The 20,283-nt window shown below is 39.5% G+C and overlaps 1 protein-coding gene across 3 annotated transcripts in view; it reads right to left on the minus strand.

Annotated features, from left to right (window-relative positions):
• The window catches only part of psd3l (pleckstrin and Sec7 domain containing 3, like), a 152,585-nt gene that overhangs the window by 22,268 nt on the left and 110,034 nt on the right, over positions 1–20,283 (minus strand). For all 3 annotated transcript variants that reach the window (XM_046290536.1, XM_046290535.1, XM_046290537.1), the window contains exons 12-13: positions 12,414–12,595; positions 10,551–10,621 (exon numbers count right to left, since the gene is read on the minus strand). In XM_046290536.1, coding sequence (XP_046146492.1) covers positions 10,551–10,621; positions 12,414–12,595 — 253 coding nt within the window. The remainder of the gene's footprint in view (positions 1–10,550; positions 10,622–12,413; positions 12,596–20,283) is intronic.

Here is a 20,283-nt window from a genome sequence, read left to right on the forward strand (position 1 = left end):
AATTAGGGGGCCAAAAAAATATATCACTGCCTGTTGACAACCCCTGCTCTAAACTCTTCTCCGGAAGAGTGCATTGTCCAGCCATGCTTGCACCAATTAGAGGTCGACCATTTGAGTTTTAAATGCCGATAGAGATTATTGGAGGACCAAAAAAAAGCAATTTTTTATGTATTTGTGCTGGTGGTTCCTTTAACATGAGTCTTCAATATTCCCAGTTAAGAAGTTTTAAGTTGTAGTTATTATAGGAATTATAGGACTATTTATCTTTATACCATTTGTATTTCATATACCTTTGACTATTGGATGTTCTTATAGAAACTATAGTATTGCCAACCTAATCTCGGGAGTTGATAGGCTTGAAGTCATAAACAGCGCAATGCTTGAAGCACAGTGAAGAGCTGCTGGCAAACGCAGGAAAGTGCTGTTTGAATGAATGCTTACAAGCCTGCTGCTGCCTAACCCACTGCTCAGTCAGACTGCTCTATCAAATCATAGACTTAATTATAATAAACATAGAAATATGAGCCTTAGGTCAATAATATGGTAAAATCCAGTGAAATACGGAATCGTTCCGTATTTATCGAACGGGTGGCATCCATAAGTCTAAATGTTGCTGTTACATTGCACAAGCTTCAATGTTATGTCATAATTATGCAAAAATCTGGCAAAAATAATTACGGTCTTTGTTAGGAAGAAATGGTCTTCACACAGTTCGCAATGAGCCAGGTGGCCCAAACTGCTGCACAGAACGCAAGGGAAGCGACAATTTCCCTAGTTCAAATAAATTAATGTTAGCAGGCAATATTAACTAAATATGCAGGGTTAAAAAATATATACTTGTGTATTGATTTTAAGAAAAGGCATTCATGTTTATGGTCAGGTACACATTGTGGCAACAACAGTGCTTTTTCGCAAATGCTCTTCTTAAATTATCACCCGTTTGGCAAAGTAGGCTATGATTCAATGATAAATTAACAGGCACCGCATCGATTATATGCAACGCAGGGCAAGCTAGATAAACTAGTAATATCATCAACCATGTGTAGTTAAACTAGTGATTATGTTAAGATTGATTTTTACAAGATAAGTTTAATGCTAGCTAGCAACTTACCGTGGCTCCTTGCTGAAACACGCGTTACAGGTGGTCAAGCATGCCACGCAATCTCCTCGTGGAGTGCAAAGTAATCGGCGTTCAAAAAAGCAGATTACCGATTGTTATGAAAAGTTTAAAACGCCATGCCGATTAATCGGTCGACCTCTAGCACCAATCCAATGCTGCTAAATGGAACAGGGGGGAGTGAATGATACGAATGCAACCCATGACCTTCTGTGTAGGCCGGTGTGAAGTTTGTCAAACCTTTTTGTTTTGTGTCATAAAACAGTTACTCGAACGACCCCTCATGGCGTACAAAACCCAAATGACACAGAATAGTGACTCAGGATGGCTCAAAAGATGACAAAGTAGTTGAACTGACTTCATCAACAAATCTAACTTGACGAGACAGAGGTGTCTGAATACGAGGGGTAGAGATTCATATGAAATTCCCTCACACCTTGGCGCCTCAGTGCATTGACAAATGTGTGGAGAATGGTAAACAGTATTGACTGAGGTGCTGATAACAGTAAACCTGTCAGGTGGCATATCAAGGTTATAATTTAACATAACATCCCCAAGATTCAATAGGTTACAGTTGATAATTTAGCTTCAATAGGTTACGGTTGATCATTTAGCCTTAATAGGTTACGGTTGATCATTTGCCTAACATCCCAGAGATTCAATATTCCCGCTGTCGATGGCACTACATGGAAAATTTGTCGTTCTGAATTTATCATCTAGAGCCCTGCCGGTCATCCTTCACCAACAATAATTCAAAGCAGTGTCATTTTTCAATACCATGCAAATTCATTCATTAAAATAACCACTACTACACAATCTTCTCAATGTATTTTCCCCCAAATACAATATAAAATACCCTAGAGTCGACAGTAAAACACAAGTCTAACACAGCGTCCACCCCTAAATTACCCCACGTCCACCCCTAAAACACTACAGTCTCTAAACAGTAAAACACTACAGTCTCTAAACAGTAAAACACTACAGTCTCTAAACAGTAAAACACTACAGTCTCTAAACAGTAAAACACTAGTCTCTAAACAGTAAAACACTAGTCTCTAAACAGTAAAACACTAGTCTCTAAACAGTAAAACACTACAGTCTCTAAACAGTAAAACACTACAGTCTCTAAACAGTAAAACACTACAGTAAAACACTACGGTAAAACACTACAGTCTCTACGGTAAAACACTACAGTCTCTACGGTAAAACACTACAGTCTCTACGGTAAAACACTACAGTCTCTACGGTAAAACACTACAGTCTCTACGGTAAAACACTACAGTCTCTACGGTAAAACACTACAGTCTCTACGGTAAAACACTACAGTCTCTACGGTAAAACACTACAGTCTCTACGGTAAAACACTACAGTCTCTACGGTAAAACACTACAGTCTCTACGGTAAAACACTACAGTCTCTACGGTAAAACACTACAGTCTCTACGGTAAAACACTAGTCTCTACGGTAAAACACTAGTCTCTACGGTAAAACACTAGTCTCTACGGTAAAACACTACAGTCTCTACGGTAAAACACTACAGTCTCTACGGTAAAACACTACAGTCTCTACGGTAAAACACTACAGTCTCTACGGTAAAACACTACAGTCTCTACGGTAAAACACTACAGTCTCTACGGTAAAACACTACAGTCTCTACGGTAAAACACTACAGTCTCTACGGTAAAACACTACAGTCTCTACGGTAAAACACTACAGTCTCTACGGTAAAATACTACAGTCCCTACGGTAAAACACTACAGTCCCTAAGGTAAAACACTACAGTCCCTAAGGTAAAACACTACAGTCCCTAAGGTAAAACACTACAGTCTCTACAGTAAAACACTACAGTCTCTACAGTAAAACACTAGTCTCTAAACCGTAAAACACTAGTCTCTAAACAGTAAATCTCTACAGTAAAACACTACAGTCTCTACAGTAAAACACTACAGTCTCTACAGTAAAACACTACAGTCTCTACAGTAAAACACTACAGTAAAACACTAGTCTCTAAACCGTAAAACACTAGTCTCTAAACCGTAAAACACTAGTCTCTAAACAGTAAAACTCTACAGTAAAACACTACAGTCTCTACAGTAAAACACTACAGTAAAACACTACAGTAAAACACTACAGTAAAACACTACAGTAAAACACTACAGTAAAACACTACAGTAAAACACTACAGTAAAACACTAGTCTCTACAGTAAAACACTACAGTCTCTACAGTAAAACACTACAGTCTCTACAGTAAAACACTACAGTCCCTAAGGTAAAACACTACAGTCCCTAAGGTAAAACACTACAGTCCCTAAGGTAAAACACTACAGTCCCTAAGGTAAAACACTACAGTACCTAAGGTAAAACACTACAGTCTCTACAGTAAAACACTAGTCTCTACAGTAAAACACTAGTCTCTAAACCGTAAAACACTAGTCTCTAAACCGTAAAACACTAGTCTCTAAACCGTAAAACACTAGTCTCTAAACCGTAAAACACTACAGTAAAACACTACAGTAAAACACTACAGTAAAACACCACAGTAAAACACTACAGTCTCTACAGTAAAACACTACAGTCCCTACAGTAAAACACTACAGTCCCTACAGTAAAACACTACAGTCCCTAAGGTAAAACACTACAGTCCCTACAGTAAAACACTACAGTCTCTACAGTAAAACACTACAGTCTCTACAGTAAAACACTACAGTCCCTACAGTAAAACACTACAGTCCCTAAGGTAAAACACTACAGTCCCTAAGGTAAAACACTACAGTCTCTACAGTAACACTACAGTCTCTACAGTAAAACACTACAGTCTCTAAACAGTAAAACACTACAGTCCCTAAACCGTAAAACACTACAGTCCCTAAACCGTAAAACACTACAGTCCCTAAACCGTAAAACACTACAGTCCCTAAACCGTAAAACACTAGTCTCTAAACCGTAAAACACTAGTCTCTAAACCGTAAAACACTAGTCTCTAAACCGTAAAACACTAGTCTCTAAACCGTAAAACACTAGTCTCTAAACCGTAAAACACTAGTCTCTAAACCGTAAAACACTAGTCTCTAAACCGTAAAACACTAGTCTCTAAACCGTAAAACACTAGTCTCTAAACCGTAAAACACTAGTCTCTAAACCGTAAAACACTAGTCTCTAAACCGTAAAACACTAGTCTCTAAACCGTAAAACACTAGTCTCTAAACCGTAAAACACTAGTCTCTAAACCGTAAAACACTAGTCTCTAAACCGTAAAACACTACAGTAAAACACTACAGTAAAACACTACAGTAAAACACTACAGTAAAACACTACAGTAAAACACTACAGTCTCAAAACAGTAAAACACTAGTCTCTAAACCGTAAAACACTAGTCTCTAAACAGTAAAACACTAGTCTCTAAACCGTAAAACACTAGTCTCTAAACCGTAAAACACTAGTCTCTAAACCGTAAAACACTAGTCTCTAAACCGTAAAACACTAGTCTCTAAACCGTAAAACACTAGTCTCTAAACCGTAAAACACTAGTCTCTAAACCGTAAAACACTAGTCTCTAAACCGTAAAACACTAGTCTCTAAACCGTAAAACACTAGTCTCTAAACCGTAAAACACTAGTCTCTAAACCGTAAAACACTAGTCTCTAAACCGTAAAACACTAGTCTCTAAACCGTAAAACACTAGTCTCTAAACCGTAAAACACTAGTCTCTAAACAGTAAAACACTAGTCTCTAAACAGTAAAACACTAGTCTCTAAACAGTAATACACTAGTCTCTAAACAGTAATACACTACAGTAAAACACTACAGTTTCTACAGTAAAACACTACAGCTTCTACAGTAAAACACTACAGTTTCTACAGTAAAACACTACAGTTTCTACAGTAAAACACTACAGTTTCTACAGTAAAACACTACAGTTTCTACAGTAAAACACTACAGTTTCTACAGTAAAACACTACAGTAAAACACTAGTCTCTACAGTAAAACACTACAGTAAAACACTACAGTCTCTACAGTAAAACACTAGTCTCTACAGTAAAACACTAGTCTCTACAGTAAAACACTAGTCTCTACAGTAAAACACTAGTCTCTACAGTAAAACACTAGTCTCTACAGTAAAACACTAGTCTCTACAGTAAAACACTAGTCTCTACAGTAAAACACTAGTCTCTACAGTAAAACACTAGTCTCTACAGTAAAACACTAGTCTCTACAGTAAAACACTACAGTCTCTACAGTAAAACACTACAGTCTCTACAGTAAAACACTACAGTCTCTACAGTAAAACACTACAGTCTCTACAGTAAAACACTACAGTCTCTACAGTAAAACACTACAGTCTCTACAGTAAAAAACACTAGTCTCTACAGTAAAACACTACAGTCTCTACAGTAAAACACTACAGTCTCTACAGTAAAACACTACAGTCTCTACAGTAAAACACTACAGTCTCTACAGTAAAACACTAGTCTCTACAGTAAAACACTAGTCTCTACAGTAAAACACTACAGTCTCTACAGTAAAACACTACAGTCTCTACAGTAAAAAACACTAAAACACAGTCTCTACAGTAAAAAACACTAAAACACTAGTCTCTACAGTAAAACACTACAGTCTCTACAGTAAAACACTACAGTCTCTACAGTAAAACACTACAGTCTCTACAGTAAAACACTAGTCTCTACAGTAAAACACTAGTCTCTACAGTAAAACACTAGTCTCTACAGTAAAACACTAGTCTCTACAGTAAAACACTAGTCTCTACAGTAAAACACTAGTCTCTACAGTAAAACACTAGTCTCTACAGTAAAACACTAGTCTCTACAGTAAAACACTAGTCTCTACAGTAAAACACTAGTCTCTACAGTAAAACACTAGTCTCTACAGTAAAACACTAGTCTCTACAGTAAAACACTAGTCTCTACAGTAAAACACTAGTCTCTACAGTAAAACACTAGTCTCTACAGTAAAACACTAGTCTCTACAGTAAAACACGAGTCTCTACAGTAAAACACTAGTCTCTACAGTAAAACACTAGTCTCTACAGTAAAACACTAGTCTCTACAGTAAAACACTAGTCTCTACAGTAAAACACTAGTCTCTACAGTAAAACACTAGTCTCTACAGTAAAACACTAGTCTCTACAGTAAAACACTAGTCTCTACAGTAAAACACTAGTCTCTACAGTAAAACACTACAGTCTCTACAGTAAAACACTACAGTCTCTACAGTAAAACACTACAGTCTACAGTAAAACACTACAGTCTACAGTAAAACACTACAGTCTATAGTAAAACACACGGCATCAGATCAAGTTAATAGGAAACTGGAATAGAGAAATTGGACTAGGACACAGACAAATAGATGAACACAACCAGTCTGTTTTGCCCTGCAATAAAACTGCACTTAAAGCCTCTACAAGTGCACACTCCATCCAATTTACACCCTAGAAAGTTCATAACCATGTCAACAAGCGGAATGCACTATTTTGACCCTCAGTTCAGTTATAAAACAGTTGAACAGTTATGCTGAAATACGCATCAGGATTTACATTATTCACATATGTAGGAGTACTGGCAACCTTTTATTATCATCTTTAAAAGGAGCCTTCCATACATCTCCAGAGCATAATGTTTCGTAAGAACCATTACTGAATTCCAGGAGTAGTTTATGTAACTTCCTGTGTGTGTGATGTACTAAAGGGAAGTGCAATTGACCTCTGCCAGTCGTGATTGTCACTCAGTGTTCTCAGGTGTTGTGATGAGTCCTAGAGCTGGTGGCAAGTCTGAGCACCTCACTGCCTCCACACGTCACAGGAGTTCACATTATAAACGTAGGACAAATTATTCTCTGCTTCCCAGAGCCTATTGACGAGGCACACAGATTCATTTGCGGTGATTGCTACTCCAAAGTTAATGTAGCTGTAACGTCATTGGTCATTAGCCGACAATACCACAGCAACCTCTTGCAGCCAGGCATCAAAATCAGCACACAGAAGTAGAAACGGAATCTTCAAGACAACCGGTTTCCTAGCCATTTCTAATCTGTGCTTTGCAGCGGCACCGGGCCACAGAGCATCGGCACCGGGCCACAGAGCATCGGCACCGGGCCACAGAGCATCGGCACCGGGCCACAGAGCATCGGCACCGGGCCACAGAGCATCGGCACCGGGCTACAGAGCATCGGCACCGGGCTACAGAGCTCATCTGTTTGAAATCAGTCACAAGGAGGAAAAAGTTATCCAAAACTCCAATGGATTTTGTCAAGGTTTTAATAAGGACCCTGTTTAGCATGATAAGGTTAATAAAGGACCATGTTTAGCACGATAAGGTTTTAATAAGGACCATGTTTAGCACGATAAGGTTTTAATAAGGACCATGTTTAGCACAATAAGGTTTTAATAAGGACCATGTTTACATTTGGAAACATTTTGTCTGTGCCACTTCAGATCTGCATCTGTTAGTGACGGGGCAGGCAGAACGGATGCTGGCCACAAGAGCAGTGACATGTTGACTGGACCCCTCTGTAGCCATTAAAGATCATCCATGCTGGAATAATTAAGTTGCTCTGGTTGGTAACGTAAAAGGACTCATAACAATAACTTCCCCTCCCAAAACTGACACAGAGAGAGGTGGGGTATCTGACTGCCAGAGAACATCAAAATAATACAATTGCCTTTTTTTGCCTTGGCAGTGCCATTTGGGTTGTGTGCTGAATACAAACATCTGTATTCTTTAACTGTGTTCTCAATTTCAGGTTGTTAAAGTCCTTCAAAAACATTTTCTCCCTACTGAACATGACTGTGTCCTCACAAGCAGCTTAGCTGCAGCATTGGACATGATATCTGCTCTGCACTGATCCTGGCCCAGAGAGAGGCCCAATGTGGGTTGACTCTGTGCCTATCTGGCAGTCCAGACAGTAAGAGCTGGCCTAGGATCAGGGGTTTGATAAGGTTGGAAAAAGGGGTACACATTTCGGTCAATTTCGCTGACCCTCATTAACCGGTCAACGAACAGTAACACGATGCATGTATACAAAGCCATGTCATTAACGCAGCTTCATGGAAACATGCAATCATAGCAAGCCTATCGTCTTCCAGTCAAAACACTATAATGTTATTATTGAACATGCAATCATAGCAAGCCTATCGTCTTCCAGTCAAAACACTATAATGTTATTATTGAACATGCAATCATAGCAAGCCTATCGTCTTCCAGTCTAAACACTATAATGTTATTATTGAACATGCAATCATAGCAAGCCTATCGTCTTCCAGTCTAAACACTATAATGTTATTATTGAACATGCAATCATAGCAAGCCTATCGTCTTCCAGTCTAAACACTATAATGTTATTATTGAACATGCAATCATAGCAAGCCTATCGTCTTCCAGTCTAAACACTATAATGTTATTATTGAACATGCAATCATAGCAAGCCTATCGTCTTCCAGTCTAAACACTATAATGTTATTATTGAACATGCAATCATAGCAAGCCTATCCTATAAACACTATAATGTTATTATTGAACATCTTCCAGTCAAAACACTATAATGTTATTATTGAACATGCAATCATAGCAAGCCTATCGTCTTCCAGTCTAAACACTATAATGTTATTATTGAACATGCAATCATAGCAAGCCTATCGTCTTCCAGTCTAAACACTATAATGTTATTATTGAACATGCAATCATAGCAAGCCTATCGTCTTCCAGTCTAAACACTATAATGTTATTATTGAACATGCAATCATAGCAAGCCTATCGTCTTCCAGTCTAAACACTATAATGTTATTATTGAACATGCAATCATAGCAAGCCTATCGTCTTCCAGTCAAAACACTATAATGTTATTATTGAACATGCAATCATAGCAAGCCTATCGTCTTCCAGTCAAAACACTATAATGTTATTATTGAACATGCAATCATAGCAAGCCTATCGTCTTCCAGTCAAAACACTATAATGTTATTATTGAACATGCAATCATAGCAAGCCTATCGTCTTCCAGTCTAAACACTATAATGTTATTATTGAACATGCAATCATAGCAAACCTATAATGTTATTATTGAACTTCCAGTCTAAACACTATAATGTTATTATTGAACATGCAATCATAGCAAGCCTATCGTCTTCCAGTCAAAACACTATAATGTTATTATTGAACATGCAATCATAGCAAGCCTATCGTCTTCCAGTCAAAACACTATAATGTTATTATTGAACATGCAATCATAGCAAGCCTATCGTCTTCCAGTCAAAACGTTATTATTCTTCCAGTCAAAACACTATAATGTTATTATTGAACATGCAATCATAGCAAGCCTATCGTCTTCCAGTCTAAACACTATAATGTTATTATTGAACATGCAATTGAACATGCAACCTCATAGCAAGCCTATCGTCTTCCAGTCTAAACACTATAATGTTATTATTGAACATGCAATCATAGCAAGCCTATCGTCTTCCAGTCTAAACACTATAATGTTATTATTGAACATGCAACTGCTGTAATGAAGCAACTAATAAAACGATATTTGCCTAAATGCAATTAGCAGAACTGTTCTTAACAGTTCACCCTAATGCAAGAGGTTCCATGTGTGACAGGAAAATATCCCGTAGAAACTTAGAGGGGGAATCTAATAGCAACAGGGATGGGTTGCTAATATGACTAGGATTGTGCCTTTGACTTCTTGACAACGAAAGAAAGGTGATATGAAAGTGAATAGAACAGGAGAGAAATGCTGGTTAATGGCACCAGGAAGTCTTTATAAAAATAAACTGCTCGCCTTCTGTTGACTACAGCCTATGCACTCGAATAGCGAATGCGAGACATACTTTAATTACGAGGAGTTGAGATTGAGAAATGAAAATAGCTATTTTTAAATCGTGGTAATCAACAGTTTAACACACCATCGCATTTACAATTGTTGTTTGCTGTGACCGGGGTTACTATTAACGAAAATACACACCCGCCAATTTAATTAAACTAAATTATGCAAATGACCTTTAGACTGATATGCATGACCGGTCATATGTATTTTCGGCAGCTAACCGATTAACAGTTTACTATTAACACCCCTAGTTGGAAACATATGGGTAGTATATGGAACTATGTGCACTGTGTGGCACATATGGTGTTAATAAAATGATTCGCAACATTTCATGCTTTTTTACATTTTCAGAGCGACTTACAGGAGCAATTAGGGTTAAGTGCCTTGCTCAAGGGCACACCGACAGATCATTCACCTAGTCCACTGGGGGTGGGGAGAGATTCGAACCAGCAACGTTTCATTACTGGTACAACGCTCCTAACCGTTAGAATGGATATAGTCAACTCAGTGTCATCAATGACATGTTAACAAGAGCAACGACCACAAATGTTACAGAAAGCTTAATTCAAGGTGGTATAAATAGCATTGTATTACCTTCTGCAAGTAGAGGATCATTCCTTTGAGAACAGCATAGAATGTTTTCCAGCCTCGCTTTCCTCTTGGTGCTGGAAAATGAAAGGGGACATTTTAATGACCAACAACATCATTTTAATAAGAGAATTATGATTATTAGGTACAATATTATTTGTGTAGGAGCTGAAGTAAAATTCAATTGCAATTTCATCTCTAATCTATTGTGTTAATCACTGATACAATCTGCTTCAGTGTTGGGGACAATCATTTAATTCCAATCAAATAAGGAATTCATATAGAGAAATTCCTGTCGGGAATCGGAATGGAATCAAGCCCAGTTCTGGAATTAATTTCAGGTCTGCCCCATTACTTTAAAATCCTTCTTTCATGATTTTGACAACAACTGATCAAAACAAAACCCAAATCAGATTATGAACAATTTAGCAAAAGTAATCCAAATCATTCAGTTGGAAAAATGTTAAAATGTGGCAAAACAAAAATGTAAAAAGTGTATTTTCAGCCGTGCCACTCGTGTGGGACATGGCATTCATTCCGAGCAGTGCCTAGGGCTGCATCCAAAATGACACCCTATTCCTTTAACTGTTGACCATGGCCCATAGAGTGCACTATATAGGGAGGAGGGTGCCATTTGGAAAGCAGACCTAGAGTCCGAAGTTGGGAGAATCTAGTCTCTAGCTGGTCATAATGTTGCAGCCCGACCACAGCAGCCCCGTGGGAGAACGACGTGTATTCTTACAGGGCATCATGTGATTAGCGGGGATCAGAAATGAGTTGAAACTTGTAACCAGAGCTGCTTTTAAACTCCATTGGTAATGGTATAGGAAGTTATTGACCATCCAGGGGTATGGAAAATATTGGAGGAAAGGTCTGACTGTTTGGAATGTTCCTGGCTTGGATTAATGTACCTGAAACCAGCCTGCTCTGAAAGGCATCACTATAGTTATTTACAATGACCATAGAGATTGATACTTGAGAGGGCTTCATTTTGAGTGACTTATCTCCCACGAGCTGTGTCCAGAATTTAAATAGGCCATTGTAAAAAATCTGCATGGTGTAAACCTCGACGACAGGACCTGATACAGAATACTAAACATTTATCAAAGACATTAATCAAGCAGCTTCTAACACTCTCGTTTCATGCCATATATTTCAACATATTTACTATCAGTTGGAAAGCCATCGTGGTATTTTGGAAGTGAATTAAACTCGTGTATAAAAACACCGGGTTACCCTGTGCAGCAGATATTGACTGTAATCTGGATGGTTTTCTGCAGGCATAAAGCTCAGTGCTATTAAGTCAGCAGGTAAAGTCATTAGCGCCCAGAGATAAATGGATGTGAAACACCAACACCATCCATTCTCGTCGGGTTAAGCGGCAGGTTCTGCATCTAAAGTGCACCCGTTAGGGGTTTCGCATTACGCAGCAATTATATTAATGACCTATTTGTCTCCACTGTTTCCAGACACACATCACAATCTGAAGGTCGAGGTGGAATCTGGAGCTTCAGACAGGGAAAATCGGCCATTAGTGGGATCCTAGAGAGCAGAGGTTTGTCACAATGCTTAGTCTTTTAACCGAGAGGCTGCAGCGAATCAGCATTTCAAAAAGTCCCAAAATCCCATCCCTCATTAGAAATGGTATAAAATATGTTTCTCTGACTGAGGCTAGTTAGGAACCCACAGAATGCTAATAATAACCTGAGTGGGCATATGAAATACATGCTGAGCACAGAGCCATTTGAAATACCATGTGTTACATACTGTATGTAAGGGACATTTAAAATGGTCCAGCTTGGGTTCATCTGAAGGCATACTTCAAAAGAACACTGAGAAAAATCGGTCTAAGACTCATTGATCACTTACTTTTCTTGCCGTCCATGTCGGCGTGGATTTTGCGGGCCAGGAAGCCTGTTTTGTAGACTGCGGCGTTGGGGTCGTGGGCAATGTCCAGGAAGGGGTTACTGCCACTGCTGATCCGCGTGATACTTTTATTGTCCTTGTTGTCTGCCAGCTCAGACAGAGACTTCTTCAGCTCATCACCATCTCTGGAAATAAAACCGACAAATAGGATACTGTGTTGCGGATGTTGGCTAGGTAAGAGGCAAGATAACTTTGATCATACTCCCTGAATGGATAGAGGCAATTTGGCTTTTTTTTTCTCCTCCCATCATTTGGGTTATTTTCTAGTGGAACAGAGGCTGTGATTTTGGAGCTTTCTGGTTGTCGTAGTATATCCTACAGAACCACTCCGCTGTCGTAGTAAATTATGTACTATTGACCACTTAGAATGTTTTTGGTGCTTTGTTGGCGTATTAGGGGACTCAGTGGGGGCGTTTGTGCAGTCGGAACAACAGCCCCAGTCAGACGGCTCTACTAACATCACCCTGTCCACCTTCATCACAATCAATTCTGGAACCTCCGTGTCATGGCACCATGGTGCACACACACAATCACTGGATAGTACAGCACCACACACACAGGACAATGCCATTTACACCAATGAGTTTTATCTTTGAGTGTGTCAGTTTCTATTCACAAACATGGAACTCTAAATATGGTCTTGTTTATTGAACTGCTGGTGATTTTGAAACTCAAATATAGTTCTCAGTGAACAAAATGAAAAATGATTCATGCAGTATTCTACCCAGACATTTAAGGAGCTAGGTACAGTGCCTGCCTAGTCAAGGTCTACAGTAGACCCTGCACAAATCTCACATTCAACAGCCACAGATCAGAGGAAGGTCATGAAATAATTCCAAGACATAAATATCCCTTTGAGTACGGTCACGTATGGTAATTACATCTGTGGATGAAGTATCATATCACCCAGATCTGTCCGTCCATCCTAACTGAGTCATGGAATGTTTAGATTTTTGAAATGTAATCTTTATTTAACAAATTCTTATTTACAATGATGGCCTACCCCGGTCAAACCTTGACCTAACCCGGACGACGCTGGGCCAATTGTGCACTGCCATATGGGACTCCTGATTCATATGATCACAGCAGTTTGTGACACAGCCCGGGATCGAACCTGGGTCTGTAGTGACGCCTCTAGCACTGCGATACAGTGCCTTAGACTGCTGCGCAACTCGGGTTGTAATGAATACAACCTGCTCAGAGTTATCACTGAGGCTAAAGGTGCTTTTAAAACTGAGTTCATAGGCTGAGTGGTGAGAAAACTATGCATGGATCAACAATGCATTCACTCCACAATACTGGCCTGTGTGACAAGACTGAAAAGGAAGAAGCCTGTGCTAAAGAAATCCAGTCCAAATCATCCATCCTGATTGCATCAAGGCCTTTAAGTAACACTGCAAGAGAACAGATTTAAAATGAAGGCTGCAAAATGTGACAACTAGGCATGGGTGTTCAGACTTCTCCCCCCGTGGGGACTGTATACTGTACAGTATGTGGGAAAACCAAACCAAATGTTTCATACCAATGTACTACACACACACACTATTATTCTACAATGTAGAAACAGTAAAAAATACAAATAAACGCTTGAATGAGTAGGTGTCCAAACTTACTGCATATACAGTGTATTCAGAAAGTATTCAAGACCCCTTGACTTTTCCCATATTGCTACTTTAGAGCCGTATTCTAAAATGGATATTGTCCCCCCCCATAAATCTACACACAATACCCCATAATAACAAAACAAAAAATATAATTTATAAACTGAAATATCACTTTTACGTAAGTATTGAGACCTTTTGCTGAAGCACCTTTAGCAGCGATTACAGCCTTGACTCTTGGGTATGACACTACAAAATTGGCACACCTGTATTTGGTGAGTTTCTCCCATTCTTCTCTGCAGATCCTCTCAAGATCTGTCAGGTTGGATGGGGAGTGTCGCTGCACAGCCCTTTTCAGGTCTCTCCAGAGATGTTTGATCAGGTTCAAGTCCAGGCTCTGACTGGGGCACTCAAGGACGTTCAGAGACTTGTCATGGAGCGACTCCTGAGTTGTCTTGGCTGTGGGGGCATAGGGTCGTCCTGTTGGTAGGTGAACCGTCGCCCCAGACTGAAGTCCTGAGCACTCTGGAGCAGGTTTTCATCTAGGATCTCTGTACTTTCCATGTTCATCTTTCCCTTGATCCTTACTAGTCTCTCAATCCCTGATGCTGAAAAACATCCCCACAGAATGATGCTGCCACCACCATGCCTCACCGTAGGGATGGTGCCAGGTTTCCTCCAGATGTGAGGCTTGGCATTCAGGCCAAAGAGTTCAATATTGGTTTCATCAGACCAGAGAATCTAGTATCTCATGGTCGGAGTCCTTTAGGTGTCTTTTGGCAAACTCCAAGCAGGCTGTCGTGCCTTTTACTGAAGAGTGGCTTCCATCTGGCCAAACTCCCATAAAGGTCTGATTGGTGGAGTGCTGCAGAGATGGTTGTGTTTCTGGAAGGTTCTTCCATCTCCACAGAGGAACTCTGGAGCTCTGTCATTGGGTTCTTGGTCACCTCCCTGACCAAGGCCCTTCTCCCCCGATTGCTCAGTTTTTCTTCATAGTCTTCATAGTTCCAAACTTCCATTTAAGAATGATGGTGGTCACTGTGTTCTTGGGGACCTTCAATTCTGCAGATATTTTTTGGTAGCCTTCCCAGATCTGTGCCTCGACATAATCCTGTCTTGAGGCTCTTTGGACAATTCCTTCGTCCTCATGTCTTGGTTTTTGCTCTGAAATGCACTGTCAACTGTGGGACCTTATATAGACAGGTGTGTGACTTTCCAAATCATGTCTGATCAATTGAATTTACCACAGGTGGACTCCAATCAAGTTGTAGAAACATCAAGGATGATCAATGGAAACAGGACGCACCTGAGCTACATTGAGTCTCATAGCAAAGGGTCTGAATGATTGAAAATACACACACACACACAAATGCGCAAACATGTCAACAGTTTTCGCTTTGTCATTATGGGGTATTGAATGCAGATTGTTAACTTCTCTAGTGTAGGGGGCAGCATTTGGAATTTTGGATGAAAAGCATGCCCAGATTAAACTGCCTGCTACTCGGGCCCAGAAGATATGATATGCATATAACTGATAGATTTGGATAGGAAACACTCTAAAGATTCCAAAACTGTTAAAATAGTGTCTGTGAGTATAACATAACTAATTTAGCAGGCGAAAAGCTGAGAAATCCAGTCAGGAAGTATTTTCTTTTTTGTTGTAGTTTTCTATTCAATGCCATTACAGTATCCATTGACTTAGGACTCCATTTGCAGTTCCCATGCCTTCCACTAGATGTCAAGAGTCTTTAGAAATCGTTTCAGGCTTGTATTCTTATAAATGAGGGAGTAAAGACCAGTCTGAACGAGTGGACCCTACCGTGTCGCAGAGCTTTTTCATGCGCATTTCTTGTTTACCTTTTATATTGACGCCGTTATTGTCCGGTTGAAATATTATAGATCATTTAGGCTAAAAAAAACAACCTGAGGATTGAATATAAACATTGTTTGACATGTTTCTATGAACTTTACGGATACAATTTGGATTTTTTTTGTCTGCTTGTTTTGACTGCGTTTGAGCCTGTGGATTACTGAAGAAAACACGCTAACAAAACGGTTTTTAGATATAAAGAGACTTCATCAAACAAAAGGATGTATTGAGTAAATTAATGTCTTCTGATTGCCACCATATGAAGATCATCAAAGGTAAGGGATTAAATTTGATCTCTATTTCTGAGTTTTTTAAAGCTTCTGCTTGGCTGGTTCCGGTTTGTAATAATTTGTCAACTGGGCTATGTTCTGGGCTAGGTATGCCAAAAAGCATTTTATAAATATGATAGTGGTTGGTTTAACAAGAAGTTCATCTTTAAACCTATGTAAAATATGTTTTCTGTATTTCAATATGGCGCTCTGCAATCTCCCTGGATGTTGGCCAGATGGGATGCTAGTGTCCCACGTACCCTAGAGAGGTTAAGAACATTGTTTTATTTAATCCATTTTAGAATAAGGCTGTATCGTAACCAAATGTGGAAAAGGGAAGGAGTTGAAATACTTTCCGCATGCACAGTACATGGATTTATATGCATCTTACCATTGGCAATTTGCTACGTAGGTTGCTAAACCACAGATTCATTTTTTAAAAACTGTTTTGACTGTGTTCCAGCTGTATTTCGGGTCACAGGAATATGGTCAGACGATAGGGCACTCACAGGTAGAAAAACATTTGTTCCTTCAAAAAGTTCCTTTAGACATAAATGTCTGGTTTTCTGGTTGAGAAGTCATAAACAGATTAACGAACTAGTATCTATTAGGACCAGGTAATCATTTTCATGACTGGATTAGGACCAGATCCTGAGAAAGACTTATTCTGGTAGGTATCTGGACATATACCCACATAACCTGATAAAGAAAAAAAAAAGTGTAGAACCCGACCATGACATCATAAAATGGTTCCATACAGCCAGTGTAGAACCTGACCATGACATCATAAAATGGTTCCATACAGCCAGTGTAGAACCCGACCATGACATCATAAAATGGTTCCATACAGCCAGTGTAGAACCCGACCATGACATCATAAAATGGTTCCATACAGCCAGTGTAGAACCCGACCATGACATCATAAAATGGTTCCATACAGCCAGTGTAGAACCCGACCATGACATCATAAAATGGTTCCATACAGCCAGTGTAGAACCCGACCATGACATCATAAAATGGTTCCATACAGCCAGTGTAGAACCCGACCATGACATCATAAAATGGTTCCATACAGCCAGTGTAGAACCCGACCATGACATCATAAAATGGTTCCATACAGCCAGTGTAGAACCCGACCATGACATCATAAAATGGTTCCATACAGCCAGTGTAGAACCCGACCATGACATCAAATGCTTCTATGCTGCCAGATTAGAACCTGACCATGACATCATACAATGCATCTATGCAGACAGATTAGAACCTGACCATGACATCATACAATGCATCTATGCAGACAGATTAGAACCTGACCAGACTATGCAGACAGATTAGAACCTGACCATGACATCATACAATGCATCTATGCAGACAGATTAGAACCTGACCATGACATCATACAATGCATCTATGCAGACAGATTAGAACCTGACCATGACATCATACAATGCATCTATGCAGACAGATTAGAACCTGACATCCTAAAATGCTTCAATACAACCAGTATAGAACATGACCATGACATAAAATGCTTCATAATGGCATCATACAACCCATTTGTTTTGTGCACTTCAAAGTGAGCTACAGTGTAACCATAATGTCCCATATTCAGTAACACATCTCATCACACACACTCGCCTTGAGGTTTCAGAGTTGGCAGCAATAAAGCAACGTTAACAGATATGAGTTATTTGACCCAACAACAAAGGGATATGGGTAATAAATTGCTGTAATTGGAATGAACTTAGTTTTAGCACCTGTTTCCCCCTGCATCTTCCGCAAAGTAGCTCAACACCAGGGAGTCTCTTGAGACAGAGTTATGGTATGACCCACACAATCTTTAAGATAAACTAGTAAATTATAGCAAAGCCATATTTCCTCATGCACTTTCCCTCGTCGCATTATCTGACAGCCACACTAGAGTTTTCCATGTCCATTTAATTGAATTGCTTTGCTCAGAATACATACGATCTGGGTTCCCACACAGCGGTTGAGCCATGAACTCCTAAAACGTAGTGAAATAGTGAAACTATGAATACTTCTGAATTTTGACAAAAACAACTCCGCAAAAAGCCATAGACTACTACTAAATATATTTTAGTGAACCTATTCCAGCAGGCCCACAGTGCTCACAAGGAATATGTTCTTATAAAAAGGCGAGCAGCTGTGGACCAGGACTGCAGCCAAGCTTTGTGGGGCTGTGCTCAGGTCAGAAATGCTGCAGTGGAGCCATTACCTAAAAACACCACTAAACTCATCATGTAGATAGTCCGGGCTTCTTCAAATCAAATCAAATTTATTTATATAGCCCTTCGTACATCAGCTGATATCTTAAAGTGCTGTACAGAAACCCAGCCTAAATCCCCAAACAGAAAGCAACGCAGGTGTAGAAGCACACTGTTAACAGGTTTGAGAAACTACTAATATGATTGGCATCTCACTTTTTGATCATCACTGCTGTGTAGTATACATTTGTCTTTAAAGTAGGCCTAGTTGATACTAGCAACAAACCAGAACTAGATATTGACATAACAGCTTTGAAGACAAGGCCACGATTTTGAGCGGTGGCCTACTTTAATACCAGGACATATAAAACATTTCAATATGCATATTCAAAACAATGAGGGACTGCCTTCAATGACTTTATCCTAAATGAAATTTGAACTAAAGGTCCCCATGGTCTTAGTAGCTGCAGGCCGGTCTGATTTGATTGAAGAGACATTTTCTACAAGATTTTTTTCTTCTATCATACATGGATTTGTAAAATGTACTACTTGCTTAGTTACACTGGTCATGCACTGACAGGGACGGTTCCCGGACCTTGATTAAGCACTTTTAAATGAGTTTCTCCATTGAGCATGCATTTTAGTCCAAGAACAGGATTCCCCTGGTGTAACATGCTGAATATCCTAATTTGTCTATATGCCTTTGCATGTACATTAATGTGACGCAACAGAAAAACTGTCACTATGACAACAGAGGAGTATTTTCCGTTCATGGCAGCCATTTTTGGCGAGGGGACAGTGAAGGCTCCTCCATCACACAACACATTCAACTTCAACCAGTGCTACAATAACCATTTATGTACCAAGTGTAATCCATTTCATGTTAATGTATCCTTTGGGTCGGTCTATGCTACGTTTTCAATGACAAGTTAAACATCCCTTACTACTGTGGCATTTAAAATCTTCCGGCTCGGGCCCCTTAATGTCAAAAATGATCTTTCACCTCAAATAACATTGAAAGCTAATATTCTTGGAAAATGGAGATGACAAACTGCAAGAATGTAAACAAAACTGCAGACAGCCTTTGTTTGCTTGCAAAGAGCAGTAAATAAGTTAATTGTCTCAACCCAGTTAGCCAAGATCATTAGCTAGCTAAGGTAGTTTACAGTAAGTAAGCAAACGCTACTACACTCTTTTGCTAGCTACCATAACGCAGTCATGTCAAACAGATATCCAAAAATGACAAGGTGTATTGAATTCTGTTTAAATTTAGCAATTGTGATACACCTTCCATGTATACTCGCTTTCAATCCGCTTGGTCAAAATTAATATTCTATTTTAGAAATATCTAGAATTAATTAAGACATTTGCTTTGAATCAGTCCATGTCTGGCTCTGAGTTAATACAGTGCAGTATTTGTCTGCAAACCTTCTTAGAGATTGATTAAAGCAGCAGGGTCACGGAGGTTTGAAAAAATTGTGTGAGAAGCGCGTATTTTAACTAAATGCTAACAACCCTGGTCCCAAACAGTGACGAAGGACTTTCAGATCACCACTGGCCTGTTGTAGCTCATTGAGAGGACTTTCAGATCACCACTGACCTGTTGTAGCTCATTGAGAGGACTTTCAGATCACCACTGACCTGTTGTAACTCATTGAGAGGACTTTCAGATCACCACTGAGCTGTTGTAACTCATTGAGAGGACTTTCAGATCACCACTGAGCTGTTGTAACTCATTGAGAGGACTTTCAGATCACCACTGACCTGTTGTAGCTCATTGAGAGGACTTTCAGATCACCACGGAGCTGTTGTAGCTCATTGAGAGGACTTTCAGATCACCACTGAGCT

Source organism: Oncorhynchus gorbuscha, linkage group LG11 (genome assembly GCF_021184085.1).
Source record: "Oncorhynchus gorbuscha isolate QuinsamMale2020 ecotype Even-year linkage group LG11, OgorEven_v1.0, whole genome shotgun sequence".
Classification (NCBI taxonomy): Eukaryota; Metazoa; Chordata; class Actinopteri; order Salmoniformes; family Salmonidae; genus Oncorhynchus; species Oncorhynchus gorbuscha.